This window comes from Mirounga leonina, unplaced genomic scaffold (assembly GCF_011800145.1).
Source record: "Mirounga leonina isolate KUSES-001 unplaced genomic scaffold, KU_Mleo_1.0 Mir_165, whole genome shotgun sequence".
NCBI classification, from domain to species: Eukaryota; Metazoa; Chordata; class Mammalia; order Carnivora; family Phocidae; genus Mirounga; species Mirounga leonina.
The window spans coordinates 75,739,563-75,759,222 of NW_023270415.1; the positions used below are offsets into that span (position 1 = coordinate 75,739,563).

The 19,660-nt window shown below is 40.5% G+C and overlaps 1 protein-coding gene across 4 annotated transcripts in view; it reads left to right on the forward strand.

Annotated features, from left to right (window-relative positions):
- Positions 1 to 19,660, forward strand: part of KHDRBS3 (KH RNA binding domain containing, signal transduction associated 3) — a 188,825-nt gene that overhangs the window by 82,278 nt on the left and 86,887 nt on the right. For all 4 annotated transcript variants that reach the window (XR_004680592.1, XM_035011995.1, XM_035011994.1 and 1 more), the window contains exons 3-4: positions 5,000 to 5,116; positions 11,115 to 11,261. Coding sequence is in view for 3 of the 4 variants with exons in the window: in XM_035011995.1 (XP_034867886.1) it covers positions 5,000 to 5,116; positions 11,115 to 11,261 (264 nt within the window). In the remaining variant the exon portion in view is untranslated. The remainder of the gene's footprint in view (positions 1 to 4,999; positions 5,117 to 11,114; positions 11,262 to 19,660) is intronic.

Consider the following 19,660-nt stretch of genomic DNA (forward strand, 5'->3'; position numbering starts at 1 on the left):
ATGGAGACAGTGACATGTTCTTGAGACTTAGTTGTTTATGAAATGACAGCTTAAGTGTAATTGTTCCCTGAGGAACAGTGTCACGTCACAAATATAGTTGAAACCAATTAAAGCCAGTTCAGAAAAGCATTTGGTCTTTACCAACAAAGAACATAATTACAGGATCTTATACATTATGCAGTGAAACCTCTATGTTGGTTTACCGTCTTTGAAAAGTTTCCTGTTTACAATTGTAACACTTGTAATATGATAATATATTTGCAATGTAATAATTCACATCTGGAAAAATATCATTCATCTTGGAAATAACACTTTCACCTTTTATTCAAATCTAGGCACAAATGAATTTATTAATAAAAATGAAAGTTAAAATATATTACATTCTCAGAATACAGTTATCAAAAACCAGATCCTGACTTTGGTTAAGGAAAGAGTTTATTTGAAAGTATTACAAAAAAGTATTACAAGAGCAGGGAGGGGGCCTTGTAATAGGGAGAAGATCTGCGCCTCATGAGATCAGTCAGACAGCCAAGGCTTTGCTTTATGAGGAGAGGGCATGAGGCCAGCAAGGTGGGGGAAGTGGGAGGAGTGGGTGGAAGCGGCATGAAGGGACAGTAGATCAGAAAACGTTCACCCTGAGGCTGGCGCCTGAAGTGGAGGGGTCTCTCTCGGGGGTTGTATGCTGGCCCAGGTTGCTGGTGGGTCACATTCAGGGTCCTGAAGAAAGAGAGAACTTCCCTGAAGTTTGATCAGGTCAGGTTAGTGGACATTTTCTGATTTATCAGTGGGGACAACAGGTCAGCTAATCTTGTGTGGGGCAAAGAATGTGCATTTAGAGGGTCTGTGTCTGGCCTTGTCGCAGGTGAACAGCGGGTCATCCACAGATCTTATCTAAATCATGTGCGGAGGAGTAGTTCTTAGCAATGAGCCATTCCCAGGAATGGAAAAGGGCCTGGGCTTGTCCTCATCATACTGTTTTTCAGGAGTACAGGGTCGGGTTAAATTCAGCATCCTTCCAGTGCTCAGCACTTACCTGATGCGCCTTAATCTTCATGATAACCCTTCAGTGTGAGGACTCTCACAAGCTGTGACTTGGCTTCCTGAGGACCGGGAAGGCTAAGGAACTGCCAAGGTCACGCTGCCAGTAAGGGGCGCCGTGCTACTTTGGAAGGCTGTGGCCTGGGAGCACCAGTGGGCGGTCCTAGTACTCAGAGCAAGTGAGACAGCCATGCCGCCTGACTTGTGTATTGTCATGTTGTCTGAAGAATCTGTGTCACTCAGGCCTTTTCTTGTTGCAAGTAGCAACCTGGGCTAGCTTAAGATTTGTTTTGTTTTTTGAAGTATGTGGGGTACCTTACAGAATCCGTGGAGACATTGAACTTGTAATCTGCAAGAAGGCCTGAAGCAAGGACTTAAAGCCTAAGAAAGAGAGAGGAACCAGAGTCAGTGACTCCTCTCCCTAGCGGTGTTTCTCAACAGGGACACAAATGACATTGTACACAGGGCACTTCTTCGTTGTGAAGGGCAGTCCCACCATTTCCGATGTGTAATATTCTTGGCCTTTGCCCACTAAATGCCAGTAGTGACCTACATCATTGTGACAACCAAACAGACGTGCTAAGTATTTCCAGATTCCCTGGGAGGTGATGCAATCAGGGGTTGAGAACCCGACCAAGCAGCCGAGCGCAGTGCCATTGTTGTGACTCAGCATTAAGGACATGAGTGTCCACACTCTTAGTTATAAACCTCAGACTCCATGACTTCCAGTCAGAGGCCAACTCCATGGCCCGCCTGGGTGGCCTGGGAACAGTCCTGCCGTTTCAGTGTGCTGGCTCCCTTGGTAGCCTCGTGGATGGAGGGGAGTCAGTTTTCAGTAGTCAGTGGATATTGTTCATATAGATTTATGTATGTCCATAATAGCTGAATTCATCAATTTGTTACTTACTAATTTGGCCTGGAGTATGCACAGTCTGTTGGTTGCTCTCTTAGGTGATTTTTTTATACCTTTCTGTATTTAATTCATATTTACTGTTCATCAATCAGTGGGTTGTAAAATCCCTGTGTGGTAGATGAAGTCTGGGACTCATGAGGCTGACTTGACATAGAACATGTAACTCCTGCACAATATGTGCTTGAACAGAGAAGGGAGTGAAAGTGTTTCTGACTGTCAAAACACTCATTTATGTCCTTTTTGTGAGTGAAAGACTAACAAGTTAAATGGAGAAAGAAATCCTAAGGGCATATAAAATCATAAAAATACTTTTCCTTCTTATGTAGAGTTCTACAAGTGACCTTGAATAAATCATATCATTCTGTGGACTTCAGTTTCCTCAGTATAAAATTAGATGTTTGGACTGGATGATTTCTAAGGTGTCTTAGTTTTTGTTAATGGGGAAATATAAGATGTGATGTAAATATGGCTGCTTGACCACAAATTTAGTCTCATGCCATCTTTGAAACCTTCCAAAATGAATATAAATGAAGGGAAAAGGCACAGATACTCAAAGACAAGAATGGAAGGGTGAAGCAATAATAGGCCAACGATGGGAGTGAAGTTTTGGTGGCTGCGAAATAGATGGACAAATGGTAATGACTTAGGCGTCAAGAGAAAGCAGAATTCAGGCTTACAGGGCAAGAGAAAGTGTCCCAGAAACATGGGCGTTAGTACGGAAATAGCTCGAGGAGGCTCAGGAATCGTGGACACTAGTTATTGAGAAGGTGGATTGGTGGGCAGAACTGAAGAAGAAGAGACTTGGTTCAAAGTTTGTGTGAGAAGTGGTTAGACCATTGGATGCTCTGCCTGGCTGATAAAACCAGGCATCTGCCTTCTTAACCTACAGCAGGCTAGAGATTTCCTGGAGGGATTGAATAAAGAAGCCTTGGGCTCTCAGACCCAGATAGATACAACTGAGGGCTAGAGATGCCACACTGAAAATGAGGGTATTTATTTCCCTTATATAAAGGTGTGCACCTACTAGTGGGAATCCCAGCATTCCAGCAGCCAAGCTGATACCTCCTCCTGGGAGATTGGGGAATTCCTATTCAGGGTAATGCTTACCTAGGCCAAGAGAAGAGAAACACAGATACTGATATTTGAGTAACGTTTGATGAAAAAACTAGCCTACCATCTTAAAGTGAATTGTCAAGTCCAGTTGTCAAATCCTGTGGATGAAAGCAGGACTTCAGGTAGTGTTTTGGAACCTCAGCCTTACATTTTTAAGAATAGGCAGCAGAGGATTACTGGTCACTTGAGGAAAGCCCATAATGTACAAAGAGACCAGTTCACAAAATGTGAATCTGTCGGAAGAAGCAGATACTAGAAGCTCCAAGTCGGGGTGGGGGTGGGGGGCACTGCCATTCATATCCTCAGAAATATAAGAATTTATATCACTTCCATAAAATATTTTTAAAATGCTATAAAAAAGAACAAATATAAGAAAATACTATTAATAGTTAAACATTTGATAGCAGAAATGAAAAAAATCAATAGATATGTAGGAAATGTACTTAAATTCCCCAGAAAGTAAAACAGAGAAGGTGAAAGGGAAAGAGGAAAAATAAGAGAGAAATTTAGAGTTCCAACTCAGGAGATCCTAATAGCCAAATAATAGAATTTCCAGAAAGAAAAAGCAGAGAAAATGGGGAACCAAGAATAAGGTAGAGATGAGTGGATGGAGACACTGATTTTTTTTTTTCTATGTTGTATTATTTGATATTTTTAACTCTATATGTATCATTTCTATATTTTTAGAGAGTAATCGACTTAAAATTAAATTTAAAAAACAAAACATACTTACATGTGAAGGTTAAAAATACTGTAGATATTTGAGTTTTCATTGAAGACCAATAAAATTAAAAGTAGGCAAAGAAAAAATATCATTTTGATTTTTTAAAAGTATATATTTTAAGAAAATTACTTCAATTACCATAGAGAAATTGAAGAACAGTTTTCTCTTAAAAACAGCAACAGCACAGCAGTGGCACAGATCGTGGAGGAGCTGATGCCAAAACAGCGGCTGCATGAGTTTGTAATCAGAAGTGTTGCCAAAGAGAACAGTTTCCCTCCGGCCAATAGGGCTGACTTTCTGGGAACAAGAAGTATTGATGACTTACCTTAATTATGGGAAAGCTTTTAAAAGTTGTGTGAAATTCCTAATTACAGTCCTTTCATTCAAGATATATTTATTGTCTTTTCTATGCTAAGCATTGTTCTGATTCATTTATATGGACCCATTTAATCTTCCTAACAGCCTTACGGGAGTAGGTTCTGTTGTATTTCACTGTTCTCATTTTACAGACGAGGAACCCACGGTACAGAGAGGTCAGGTGACCCAGTTAACTAGCTGGGTTACTCAGCTGGTAAATGGAAAAGCCAGGTTTTAAAACCATGGCAATGTAGCCTCAGAGTCCATATCATTAATGAATTCACTTCTGCTGTGCTTATTAAATTAAGAACCCTAAGAATCAAGACTCATTAATTTGTCAACATTTTCATAGCTAGTTATTTTAGAAGAGATAGATGGATTTTGTCATAAAGCTTTGTGAGCCACCAAATGCTTGAGAACTCATCTAGGCCAGCGCAATCCCTGGTTGACGAACCAGGGCTCAAGTGCTGAGGTTAGGTGGAAGGACCCAGACACTCCATAGTGACCAGCCTGGAGCACCTTACATCTTCCCCACCTACATCCTCATCTTACTAGCACTGTGCATGGTTGAAGTCAAATATGCGTTAAAATTGTCAGGATAGCAACCTAGGATTTCTGGGAATTAGCTTAATTTGTAATTTGTGAAATCTAACCATCATTGAAATGATTGGTTTTTACTTTACGACTTTTAAGCCCCATTATATGTGGTTTGTGGAGAGGCATATAGCAGGAACTTAAATATTTGGCATTAATTAGTGATTTGTAGCATACTGTAGTGTTTACTGACATTCAAGATTAATAAATTACTTTCAGATATGAATGTTACAATTTTGGTTTGTTTGTTTTTTCCCTAGTTCAACTTTGTGGGGAAACTTTTGGGTCCCCGTGGCAATTCTCTGAAGCGTTTACAAGAAGAAACCTTGACAAAAATGTCCATCCTTGGGAAAGGTTCCATGCGAGACAAGGCAAAGGTAACATTCATCATAGACAATGGCTACTTCGGAGACAAGTTGCATAATGTACTTTTAGATTATCCATTGTATTAGTACAAATTATATTAGAGCTAGCTAGGATTGCGAATGAAATTATATGAAAATGTTGTATAAGGCGAAGAGTTTGTGGTACTGTGTAGAAAACTGAGTCTCTTGGACCATTTTAAGAATATATGGTGTCCTCCGTGTACATCTGTAACTATTACCTTCATTTGTAAAATGCAATAGCGGTGCCTGTGGTTTCGACTGTAGAAGCAATTCCTCGTAGAAAGTACAGTGATACTGAAATTACCATGGAGAGAAAAGGTGTCTGCAGTCTTAACTGCCGCTGTTTGCATCTTCGAGGAGTTCCTGGGGGCCTTTTTTCTATGCCTGTATTTGAAATAGTTGAGTTTATAAAGTATACACTTGGATTTGCTCTTTTTGCCCTTCATTTAATACCCTGTACATTTTATCAAGTTAAAATGGATTTTAAATGTTTTACTAGTGGCTTCGTATTCTCACACACAGTAGCTCTACTTGGCTCTAGTCCTTCTAACTGCCTCTTTTTTTTTTTTTTTTTCTGTGATAAGCTAAAATTACTGAGTTTTTTTATTGATCACTTTCTTAAATACACCACTTCTGAAAGAAGTTTTCACGTTTCATAGTGTGCTGTCATCACTTACATTATTCTCCATTACCGTTTTGTTGCTCTGTCACTGTGAAGAGATTGATGTCACTGAAAACCAAACCCACATTCCGTGGCCACTTTCCATGAAATGTTGAACAATGATTGTGTCAGATAAGAAAGTTATTTAGACAAAATGCAGCCTCTTCGCACACACAAAAAAGTCCATCTAAACAAAGGCTTTTATAATAAAAAATGGCTGCCATTTGTTTATCGAACAGCTGCTGTGAGTGCATTACTCTGTGTTATCCCTAGAAAAATGATGGAAGATACATAACATTTTCCTTACTTTACATGTAAAAAAACTGAGATTTAGAGAACCTGAGTATATTATCTGTGTTAATCAGGGAAGTTAAATTATTTGATTAAAACAGGGCTGTTATCATACTCACATGGAGTGCTGTTTAAAAATAAGATTCCCATATAACCTTTTTAGGGTAGAACCTCAAAATGAATTTTCAGTGGTTATTTGAAATGATTCTAATGTGTGGCCAGGTTAGATTAACTATTCACTAAGCCTTCCTGTCTCAAATGATGTTACTTTGATTCCCTGACTCATCTGTTCTGGCAGCTGGAGGAGATGGAACCATATATTGGTCAGTTGGTCAGAAATTTTGTATAACCCATCCTTGCTGATATCTTAATTAGGTCTTCAATAAAGCCGTCTGGTCATGAAGTACATGAAATGACCAGTGAAATTCATCAACATACTGCTTATTTTGTTTGTTGTTAAGGGAGGTTTTTTTGTTTTGTTTTGTTTTTTGTCAGAAGCGACATTTTGTGGCATATGGTGGCAGTGATGAGGGCATCCACAGATAGTTTCACAGGTACAAAGGAAGGAGGGAAGGCAAGTCTTTAGCTGGATTATATGTCCAAGTAATAACAAGTGCCTGGCTATCCATTTAATGAAAAGGATTCTAAATATGGTCACTTTGTTATCAGGGCTTGTTGGTTTTTCTAGATTATGTTGTCATTTTAAGGGCTATCTCTGCTGTTGGCATATTGGGCATTCAGCAGTGCAGTAGCTAAGAGTCCTTTTTGAGGGGAGTCTGTGTTGTGAAGTAATATGTAACCTCTCTCTCTGTTGCCACAGACACTTTGTTCAAGTCCCTTGAGTAGCACTGAGGTGGCTGGGCAAGGAGGTGCTTTGACATCTACTAAAATGAGTCCCTTTGTCCTCCCCGGTCGCTGAGTGCTTGCTCTGCATTGCATGGGGCACCCTGTTCTCTTACACACTCAGTGGGTCTAGGCTGCTTTCCTAGACTACTTTCCAGCCCTTCACTAATCCTCTCATTTCTATGTCCTTGACCACATGGGTCTGAGAATCATTATAGAGATTCTGTAAGTGGCTGATCATTTCCATTCCATCAAGACACCCAGGAACTGGGGAAGTAGCATACATTTGGGGTTTACAGTCCATTGAGCTGCTGTCAAGGGATAGGATCAGAAGCCCTTTATTCTCTTGACCCTGTAGATCCCACTGTCATCAGTGGCCCTCAGTGGAGAAGCATTTGCTCAGAGTCAAGTTTGTTAATCCTCAGGCTTTCTGGGTATTTATCTTATCAGTGCATAGTTGCTCTAGGAAAAGGCCCCAGATCCTTGGTGGGAAGACAAGGAGGAAGTGCCACATGTACACAAGGAGGTATTCACAGTTATTATTAGCTTTCTTATTCTCTGCATCCCTGGGGCACACAAGGATCTGATCCTGGGCCAGGAGGTCATACCAAGAAGCAGTAATAAAGCGTGACACCTGGGTGGCTCAGTCAGTTAAGTAAGTGTCTACCTTCCGCTCAGGTCATAGTCCCAGGGTTCTGAACTCGAGCCCAGTGTCAGGCCCCCTGTTCTGTGGGGAGCCTGCTTCTCTGTCTCCCTCTGCCCCTCCCCCCGACTTGTGTGCACACTCTCTCTCTCTGCCTCTCCTCTTGCTCTCTCTCTCAAATAAATAAATAAAATCTTAAAAAAAAAAATAAAGCCAGAGAATTCCCATCTCCTTTCAAGGAACTACCTTGGCTATTCAAAACAAGGCAGGAAAAGTTTCACCAGACAGGCTTCTGCCTGTGTGGAAGGCTCAGTGGGGTTTCAACATTTGAATACTGAGGGTTGTTTGAATCCTCCCAAATGTTGCCAGTCCAGTTCTCAGATCTTCACTGTTCTCCAGACATTTTCCTAAACCTCACAGAAGAGGTGGCTGGGCAGTCTACTGTCCTTCAGCAGCACACAGGCTTCAACTCTGCTTCTGCCTGTTGGCTCCATAAGCCTGTGGCCATAAGCAGTACACCTCCTAGCCTACTCCTGGCTCTTTGAGACTTGAACTCGTAATGTCAAGTCTTGAGTCTGTCATTTTCCTTTCAGAACTCTTCGGTACAGTTTGACCCCACTCCCCCTGCCTTGTTTTCCTCTTGTGCATCATACTGTGGCCGGCCTCTGCCACACGTGGCCATCAGTCTTCAGAAGCATGTCAGTGGTGTCACCACAGGTGATCATTCAGGTAACAGGTTTGCTACAGAAGGGGAGACCACTGGTACCCTGTCCTGTGCTGCAGTCAGGTCCTCACTGCCTGAACTCTTGAATGCTGATCTCTGTTGATCCTTTTAGTCTGCAGAAATTCTCAGTTAATAATGTTTATTGCTAAAGAGATTTCCATTACTATTAAAATCTCATCTTTTAGCTTTTCATAGTGTTCACTATCTAAATTCTAATGAGACCATAATTCATTTTATTCTTGTATTTTCTTTTTTTTTTAAAGATTTTATTTATTTATTTGACAGACAGAGACACAGCGAGAGAGGGAACACAGCAGGGGGGAGTGGGAGAGGGAGAAGCAGGCCTCCCGCCGAGCAGGGAGCCCGATGCGGCGCTCGATCCCAGGACCCCGGGATCATGACCTGAGCCGAAGGCAGACGCTTAACGACTGAGCCACCCAGGCACCCCTCTTGTATTTTCTACATTGATGAAATTACGGGAGTCATTACTGACTTGTATCAGTTGGTTATGTAGCATAATAATCACCGTAATGCTATGGTCTTTCGAGCCTTCAGTTTGTGCCAAGCATGCTGGCTGTTTTGCCCTTATCGTCTATATTATAGAATAATAGAATAATTAATACTGTAGTCATCATTTATTGAGTGTTTATTATGTACTAAGCACAGTTCTAAAGATTTTTTGTGTCTTTAAACATGAAACTCTCTTTTTACTACAACTCCTTTATATTACTAATAACTCCTAGTCACTGTTCTGGTAACTCCTTTATTGCTACTCATTGAGCAGTAGATACTATACTGTTACTCTGCACTTAAAATCACCTCTTCAAGATGATAAAGTAATGTGTCCAAAATTATACAGTACGTGTTGAATTTGGGATTTGAACGCAGAACTCCAAGTGAAGTCTGTGTTCTTCCCCAAACACCATGTTGCCTGTCCCTGCTAACCCAGGACAGAAGCTGATAAAGCTCCTCGCTCTGTGGGGATGAGTGACAGCAGCTGGGCTAAGAAAGCCTCTCTCCCCGTTTCCATCTGGGGTAGCAACGGCAGAGGGCTTCACTGTGCGTCACAGTTTCTCTCATTAATATCCGTAGTGTGATGCTGTATTCTAATAGGGAAGCAGTGTTGAGGTCAGTAGTTTATACTTTCAGAAGTGAACTGTTGAACATAAAATTCAACTTTATGAAGTTTAAAACTTCAGCTCTGAAAGGCAGAGTATCAGATCAGGTGATGGAGAGTATTCTGATTAGAACAAATAGTCTACAGTTGGCCTAAAAGAATTGTACTTTTTATACGTGACCAACTTTGAAGGAAATGCAGAGGATATTATGGTAGCTTATATTTGCTCTCCTTGCTTCAAATATTTCTCCTTCTTTTCCTTCGGTTTCTGACCTTCTTTCCGTAAATGCGAAGAAAACTGGCACTTATCGAGTCCTGGCACATGTAAAGCAGTGTGCTGGGCAGTATGTACGTGATCTCCTTTGCCAGGCATTTACGGAAAGTTGGTCCTTTTACTCTTCTCAACAGTCCTGTATTAATATACTTAACACCAACTTGATTTTTCAAATTAAGAGTTCATCTATCTAAACAGACACACCTGGTGTCTGGCATGGCTATGATTTGGGTATATCTGACTCAAAACCCCACGTCCTGTCATGCTCTATATGCAGATCTCTTTGTTCTCTAAAAGAAATCAAATGAGTGAAGTAACACAAGTTGACGTCTTAAACGATGAAGTCAGGGGTGCTTGGGCCTCTCTGACCTCTTGGCCTGTGGTGGAATTAAAAGGTGGTGTTGCCAGGAGTTCTAGGGTTCTCCTTCTCATGGGGTTGGTGTTTTAGAGAGGCTAGGAAGGTTTCCCCCCATTTTGGAAATCACTCTAGGTGTAGGTACCTGCTCTTCTTAATCTGTCTGTCTGATTTGAATGTTGGAAACAGAGACTTTTAAAAGATCCAGGTTCTGTCATTTGCCACTATAATGAATCCTAGTTAGGAGAAGATCATGGACCAAAATCATTTGTCTCTTGCTGACTGATCTAGGTTTTTCCCCCTCCTCTTTTTTCCCCCCTGTATTTCATTATGTAGACAAAAAAACTTTAATGTGTATCATAATTATGTAAAATCATGTAATAAAATCGTTCATTTATTCTGTTCACTGTTTTATCTTCAGATACAGTGCCTGGCATGTAGAAATGTTTTTTGAATGAATATATGAATGAGCGAATGAACATGGAAATGAATAAATAATATTTACCTACTCGTCCAAATGTATTTGTCGGGTGTCAGCTATATACCAAGCACTTTTCTAGACAAGGCAGATGAGCACCAGAGAAGACCATCATGGTCTTGTTCTGTTGCCGTCACCTCCAGTGAGGAAAATTAGATAATAGTCAAGTAAACAATAGGTATTTTAGGTAATTTGGCGGTGGAAATGCTTTGTGGCAGCATCACAGATACTTGGCGTAACCCATGTAGAGGGAGCTGGGGAGATCAGCCGGTCTGACCAGGGGTCTGAGCAGCGCCTGGAGGGCGTCGGGCTGGGGGGACAGGAGGAGACAAAGCAACCAGAGCATACAGTGTGGCAGAGGGTCTCCCCCTAGGCCAGAGGCAGGGGTTGAGACTTATTCCAGTAGCAGCATGAAGCCTTGAGTGTTTTCATAGAAGGTGGGAATGGCAGGATCAGATGTGTATCTTAATCCTTCATCCTTAGGGCGGTGCTTGCCATTGAGTGAACCTTCTGTGACGGCTGCATGCCGGATCAGCTCTGTGTAGCGTTCCTGTTCCTTTTCTTATAAAGATGCCCTTTTAAGCATGGTTTTTCTTTCTTCAGGAAGAAGAGTTGAGGAAAAGTGGAGAAGCCAAGTACTTTCACCTCAACGATGACCTGCATGTTCTCATTGAAGTCTTTGCTCCACCAGCAGAAGCATATGCCCGGATGGGACACGCACTGGAAGAAATCAAAAAGTTCCTCATTCCTGTTAGTACAATTTTCCTTGATAGTTAATTTGCACTTCAAAGTCCTTCTTTTATTTTAATCCATGGTAATTTTTAGCAGTAAGTATTATTTGCACAGCACTTTGTTAAAAGTGTCCCTGTGCATTGGCATTTTTCTTTCTTTATAAATGAGGCAAGGGATTTTTAAAGAGATCAGATAGGACTGGTAAGGCTAGCTGGCCAAGAAAGTTGAAGAGCATAATCACTAGTTCAAGTTTTGGGACTCACAAGTCCTAAGCCTTTTTGTGACACTAAAATCACCTACAGATCCATTGTTCTCCAGTATAAACCCATCAGTGCCTTCCATGCAGCAAGCACTGTGGGTGGTGTTGGACCAGCAGCCATAAATGAAAGCAGTCCCTACCCTCGAGGACTATGTAGTGTAGGGGAAGGGAGAAGCGTAAGCCAATGATTTCAGTATAGCATGGTAAATATAATGACAGACCTAAGCATAAGGAGCACAGAGAAGAAAGGCACTGTGCTGATGGTTACCTGGCTTCTGCCAGGTGTTTTATGCTTTGGCTTTTTGTTTGTTTGTTTTTTGGTTTTTTTTTTTTTTTTTTAAGATTTTTATTTATTTATTTGAGAGAGAGAGAGATCACAGTGGGAGAGGGAGAAGCAGGCTCCCTGCTGAGCAGAGAGCTGATGCGGGACTCGATCCCAGGACCCTGGGATCATGACCTGAGCCGAAGGCATACGCTGCACCGACTGAGCCACCCAGGCGCCTCTTATGCTTTGTTAATGTAACAATTGCTATTCTGTTTTAACCCTTCCCAGACACTTGGACATTGCTAAGAATGTGGTAATTTAAATAGAATGTGTCCCTACCTCCATTATGAAAGTTAATTTAGGTTTTTTTATATAATTTACATGTACTAGATTTAAAAAAAAAACTGAAACATTGAACACTTTGGCTCTTTAGACAATTTATTTAGAGAAGCTGTCATATCTGCCAGACAGCTGCCTGAGGTAAGACTGTCTTCAGCAATCCCAGGTTGGTCTAGTAGATTGACTTACCTACCGCAGCGTATGTGTCATGACTATATTAGCTGTGAGGAAAACTGTTGAATTTATAGGGAAAGGATATCTTAAGTCATGATTGCCTTGGAAAAGCTGAGACATGGGATTGTATTAAGTCATTTTACTTGGGAGCTGAAAATGGTTCAACTTCCTTAATTCCCTCATGATGATCCCAATATGATGCCAATATGATGATCCATTTATTCACTTATTTTTTTTGTTTGTTTGGTTTTTAGAGAGGAGGGAGAGAGAGGAGGGGAAGGAGGTAATCTTAAGCAGGCTCCACACTCAGTGCAGAGCCTGATGCGGGGCTTGATCTCACAACGCTGAGATCATGACCTGAGCTGAAATCAAGAGTCAGAACCTTAACCAACTCTTGCCACCCAGGTGCCCCTACTCATTTAGTTTAGAAACAAAGTTTTTTAGTACTTTCTATGTGATAGATACATGGGAACTAATAAAAGACATTATTTTATCTGACCCTGTGGAGTCTATATAATGGAAGAGACAGATAAGAACCAGATATTCATACAAACAGTTATAAAATTGTTATTCCGACAAGACTAAGGAGAGGTTTAATGTCTTAGTGGTCATTCAGGGTGGACTGGGGAGTGCTGACCTAGCCACGTAGGCTGCCACAGGACCTCCCACCCCATCCCCTTTACACTCCTCCACCAGGACATGGATCTGACTTCTGTCCCCTTGAGTCTGGGCTGACCAGGAGAACTCTTTGCTGAACCGAGGGTCACAAAGATTTTTTGCTGTTTTCTTAATTTTTTATAGTATTAGCTTTGTCATTTTAAGTCTGTGATCAATTTTACGTTAATTTTTGTGTATGGTATGAAGTTAGGATCTAGGTTTATCTTTTCCTATGTAGATATCCAGCCAGTTGTCCCAGCACCGTATGTTGAAAAGGTAATCCTTTTCTTATTGAACTGCAACACCATTGTTGAAAATCCACTGAACATAAATGTATGGATTTGTTTCTGCATTCTCGGTTCTGTTCCATTGATTTATATGCCTGTCCTTATGCCAGTGTCATGCTCTTAATTACTTTAGCGTTCTAGCAATTTGGTGTGAAATCCAGGTTGTTGATTCTTTTTTAAAGAAAAAGTTCTGTTTCAAAATTGTTTTGGCTATTCTGGTTCCTATGCATTTCTACATATATTTCAGATTAGCTTGTCAGTTTCTACAAAAAAGCCTCCAAGGGTTTTGACAGAGGATTGAATCTGTAGCTCAGTTTGGGGATAATTTCCGTCTTAATAATACCTAGTTTTCTAGTCCATGACTACGAAGTGTCTCTACTTAACAGATATTTTTTTGTTTCTTTCAGCAGTTATATAGTCTTCAGGGTGCCAGTCTTAGACTTCTTTTGTTTAATTTATTTCTAAGCATTGTACACTTTCTGATGCTATTGTGAATGGAACTTTTAAAATTTCATTTTCAGGGTGCCTGGGTGGCTCAGTTGGTTGAGCATCTGACTCTTGGTTTCAGCTCAGGTCATGATAATCAGGATCCTGGGATCGAGCCCCGCACTGGGCTCCATGCTCATTGGGGAGTCTGCTTGAGATTCTCTCTCCCTCTCCCTCTGCCCTTCCCGTTCATGCTCTTTTTATCTCTCTCTCTCAGATAAATAAATAAATCTTTAAAAAATTTTTCATTTTCAGATGGTTACCAGGATATCGAAGTGCAGATGATTTTTATACACTGACCTTGTATCTTGTGACCGTGTTGGGCCATTATTTCTAGTGTGTTGTTTTGGTTTTTATGGAATCATTAGGATTTTCTACATATAGAATTATGTTATCTGTGAATAAAGTATGTTTTATTTCTTCCTTTCAAATTTTAATGTCTTTATTTTTTTAATTTTATTTTCCCTTATCACACTGACTGGAACTTCGAACGCATTGTTGAGCAGGAGTGGTGAAGATGGAATATCTTTGCTTGTTGCTTTTCATCTTTCACCATTAAGTATGATGTCAGCTGTAAGGTTTTCCTTGCTGCCCTTGACCTTGTGGAAGAAATTCTCTTCTGTTCCTGGGTGTTGAGAGTTTTATCATGAATGAGTATTGGATTTTGCCAGGTTTCTTTTTCTGCCCGTTGAAATGCTCATGTGATTTATCTCCTTTTTTTTGTGAATAATAGTATATTGCATTAGTTGATTTTCAGATGTTAAGCCAGCCTTGCATTCCTAGGTGAAATCCCACTTGGTCATATTACATTTTGCTACACTTGATTTACTAGTAGTTTGTTGAGAATCCTTACATCTATAATCATGAGGGATGTTGGCTTGTAGTACAGTATTTTTATAATCTTTGCACTAACCCTTACATTTACCATTTCTGGTGCCCTTCATTTCTTTCTGTGGATAGAGTTGCCACATGGTGCCACCTCTTTTCAGCCCAAAGGACTTGCTTTAGTCTTTCTTATAACCTTGATCTGCTAGCCCCAAAAATTGTTCTGTTTTTTTTTTTTTTTTTTTTTTTCAGAATGTCTTTATTTCCCCTATATTCTAAAAGATAGTTTATGTAATTCCTGGCTGACAGTTTTTTGTTTCAGGTGGTAGAAAGAAGGCCAGTCTGCTGCTTTCTGGCCTTCATTATTTTTGATGAGAGGAGTCCTTAAGGATTTTGTTGTTTTGTGCATGATCTGTTGCTTTTCTCTTGCTGCTGCCACGATTTTGTCTTTCTTTCATTTTCATTAATTTGACTGTGATTGTGTATGCTTATCCTCCTTACTCATTAAGCTTTGTGGATCCATATGTATACATTTTTCTTCAAATGTGGGACGTTTTCAGCTATTGTTTCTTTAATATTTTTTGCCTTTTTCTTTCTCCTCTGCTCCCATCGGTCCTGGATTCCCATGATTCGTATGTTGATACACTTGACGATGTCCCACACGTCTCTGCGGCTCCTTTCTCTTCATCCTTTCTTCTCTGTGTTCCTGACCGGGTAATTTTAATTGGCTTATCTTCAAGTGTGCAGACTCATTCTTTTGCCGTCTCAAATCTGTTCTTGAACTCCTTTGGTTAAATTTCATTGTCGTTGCTGTACTTTCTCTTCTTTTTTTCTTTTTCTCTAAAATCTCCCTCTTTTTTTTTTTTCCCCCCCAACATCTGGGCCTCTCCAAGACAGTTTCTTCCTACTGCTCGCTTGCTTGCTTGCTTGCTTTCTCTTTCTTTCTTTCTTTCTCGGCGTATGGGTCACATTTCCTTGTTTCTTTGCATGTCTCTTAGCTTTTTTTTTTTTTTTTTTGAAAACTCCACATTTCAGATAACATAGCGCATTTGCATTCTGATTCATTTTAGTCTCCAAGGGTGGTGGTTGTTACAGGTTTTTCTTTTCTTTGTTTCTTTAGTCATTTTGTTGGACTAATCTGCAGAGTCCGTCTACTTCATGATTTACGGCTTTGTTCATTTTTTTCCTTCTCACTTTTATTTTAAGCCTGCCCTGCTGGGCACCTCTTCATGTCAGCATTGCTCAGACATCACCAGTGATTAGTCAGAGGCTGCGCTCACACACCTCTGTTAATAAGGCTTCTGCCCTCTGCTGATGGAATTGTAGGGGAGCACCCATAGACTAGTCAGTTGTCACATCTTCCCTGGCCTTTACTGTACTTGTGACCGAAGCTTAATCCCTGCATCTCCTTTGCACGTGCCCAGAGTCACTGTCAGGGAAGGATGTGTGGGGAGCTGTAAGCTCTCTCCAGTCTTGGCTGTACATGTGCATAGTCTTCCATTCAGCAGAGATGTGCCAGATGTCAAGGCTCTCCGTGGCTGTTAAGTTTCTGGCTAGTCTGCCAGTCTGTTGCTTGCCCCATCCCAAACCTGAATATTAGGATTGCCTGTTCACTGGACTTCTATGTATTTGCTACCTAAATTGTTACTGATATTGACAGTGCTGTTGGGTATGAGGGTTTTTCACACTTTCTTCCAAATTAAGTGAACTTCCTCTTGCAGCAAACTAATGGTTTTCGTGTCTTTCCCCAGCGGAAGAACTGACACAACATCTGAGCTGGGGAGGAGGGATGGCTGTGTCCATCTCCCACTTGTCGTACCTGACATGAATAAATTTACCATGTTTTCAATTTGATATGTAACTTCAGTCAGTTCCCAGAGTTCTGAAATGGTTGTTTTTAACTGTTTAAAAGCTTTTATTGTTGCTTTTTATGGAAAGGCTTTGCTCAGCTCCTTGTTTAGCTAAACTACAAGTCCCGTATTCTCTCATTACATTTATTTTTTTACATCTTAGATTATTTTGGACCTCTGACCATATGAGGATGTGTAAAATTTCCCTTCATTCCTTTTAGTGTCTGCATAATATTCCATCATATGCATGTTCTAGAATTTATGTAATCAGTCTTCAAATAATGAACATTTATGTTATTTCTTATAGATTATAATACAGACATTGATCCCAGGATTAATCTTTGACATAATCGTTGGCGTATTTGGGCAAATATATCTGAAGAGAACATTCTTGGCAGAGAATCCACTAAATTTCAATGAATTATTTTTAATGATTTCAATAAAATAAAATAAAAATGACTAACTTTTTTTCCCATTCTCTAGGCTAACACATTTAAATATGTTCTAAATTTACTGGATAGTAAAATCCCGTGTATACCTGTGTAATTAGAATTCTGATCACTTTTCCACTCTTCACAGTTGATGACATGCTAGAATTAGTGTGATAATATGCTCACTTTTCTGATAGGAAGTTAAAATGGTAATTTACTAATGACTAGTTTAAAATGTAGAATTATCATTTAGTCTGTGTGCTAGCATATGTCACTTGGTTTCCCTCCTGATTTCAAATCGTCATATTAAAGACCAAGAAAATTGTAACTACGATGATTTTATCTATGGTGCTGACAGAAACCGTCACCTAAAGTTTCAAAAAGTTGCCAAACATCACGAAGTCGGTGAGTCCAGTTGGTTAAATTCAGGCTTAACCCAAGATGTGTTGGCTCAGATTCCATAATTGGTTTCTAACTACATGGTTTGTCTTCTTGAAAATGCAGTTTTACAAAGATAATGTTTAGCTTTCCTTCTAATTTTTTGACACCATTGTAATCACTTTACTTAGAGCAATTTCTTTTTCCTTTTTAAATTTTTAATAGTACTTTTGGATGCTGTGTTCTTTTCCCATGAATCTATTTTTGAACCACATTCAATTTTGTGTCACACCTCCTAGCACTTTTCAATAGGGCAAATATTTAGCATTTATGTAGCACATTTTATTTAGCATGTGCTTTACAAATAATTTATTAATCTTCACACGTTTTTAGTAAAATGGTAAGGAACATATTAATAGGCTTGTTTTAGAGAGGTTGAAGTAATGATAGATTCAAATGACTCTTGAGTTCGTAATACCCTAAATAAGTTAGAGAAAGAACCTCTATCTGCAGGAAAACCTAGACTCCTCATCCTTTGCCTCTCCCACTAAATCATAGCAGGTTGAATTTGTCTTCGTTTCCCTCACCTTCCCCCTCCTCTGTAAGTTTTTGCTTATTATGGTTTCAGCTTCCTCTTGACTTCCTTTTCGACTGGTGTTCGTGCTACTTTTCCTATTCCACAGTGCCTTCTGTATAGGTTTCAAGTCATTTTTTACACTCTGCTTTTGAAAACTAAGGAAGAGATAGCAGATTTTTTTTTTTTTTATAAATGTACTAAGTCTATTTCATATTTTAAACTCTAAATAATTTAGGAAACTGTTGCCCCTGAGTCTTTTATTCACACTCAGAAAGTTTGTTTCTTCTATCATAAGAGCCTCCCTTCCTCGCTCAAGCGGCTGTCCCTCCTGTTCCTCTTTGTAGAGCCACGCAGCTGGAAAACCCGCCTGCCCACACTCCCTCTTCCTTCCCCTGAGATGGATTCCGGCTCCACCCTTCCCCAAATCACCGTTGCTGAAGTCAGTATTGGCTTTACTGTTGAATCCCATGGGATGAGTACCTGGCTGCTTGACAGAATGTGAATGCAGCACTGACTTGCTGTGGCTTTCACACTACCACGACCTCCGTGTCCTTCTCAGGCGTTTCTCTCCCCTTTTCCGTCTCCCCCACGCGGCTCTTCTTCTGTTACTCTACGTTGATGTCCAGAACCCTTCTCTTGCTCCAAGAACATGCCCCAAGCAATCCTGCCTATTGCCGACATTTGTATACAGATGAGTTCCTGCTAGAGAACCACCTTCAAGCTCAATAATTCTCTAGAAGGACCCGCAGGACTCAGAAAATCGGTTAAACACTGTGACTATGGATCATTTCAACAAAAGAATACAGATCAAAATCAGCAAGAAAAGGAGCACAAGGCAAAGACCAGGCAAAGTCTGGGCTAGGCTTCCAGGTGTCCCTTCCCAGGAGAATTACACAAGGATGCATTTACTTCTTCCAGCAATGATGTGTGACAACACACGGGAGGGGTTGCTAACCAGTAAGGCTCCCCTGCACCACAGTGTGCACGGTTTTTATTGGGGACCAGTCACGTATGCATACAGCACCCCTGCACCTGACCTCAGCTACTCCCAGTCCACCACCACCACCCCGCTTCCTGAGCCAAAACAAAGGTTCCCCACTAATCCCATTGCTAGGGCAGACTTAACCTGGCCACAGTGGAGCAGCATGGGCTCAAGCCTACGCATACAGAAACTCTTAGCGCAGGCAGCCTCCTCCGTGGGCTTAGAGGTTATCTTCTGGGGGTTGGCCACTCGCCCGCCTTGATGACGGGCCCTGCTCGGTGCTGTGTAGGGCCTGAGTAACCCTTCCTTGTCCACTTCTGTGTGCATATCTTTAACTTCTAAATTTCCAGTTTTTATGTCTGATTGCTATGGGACATCTCAATATGTCATAGGCCATTGCATATTCAGCCTGTACCAAACTGATTACAACATGGTACCACTGTTATTTATCCTTCTTATTTTCCAGATGCCCACTGACATTCTTGACTTTGCTGATATACCTCCCCCCTCTAGGATATTACCATTTCTGATAAAATTAAACATAAATAACACCAAATCTACCTTTCCTCATCCTCCCTGCCACTTCCCTACTCCAGGTTGTCTTTACCACGTACTAGAATTAGGAGTTTCCATCTGGAATTTCTGCCTCTAGTGTGCTTTTTTCCATTTAATATCTTTATGGAAATATAAATCACATAGCATAAAATTCACTCCTATAAAGTAGACAATTCAGTGACTTTTCGTGTATTCATAGAGTTTCACAGCTGTCACAATAACCTAAGACCATTTTTATTACCCCCCAAGTAAACCTCGTCATGAACAGTGGCTTCCCATTCTTCTTCCTCCCTAGTCAACCACTAATTTACTTTTTTGCTTTTTACACAGCCTTTATGGAGATATAACTCAC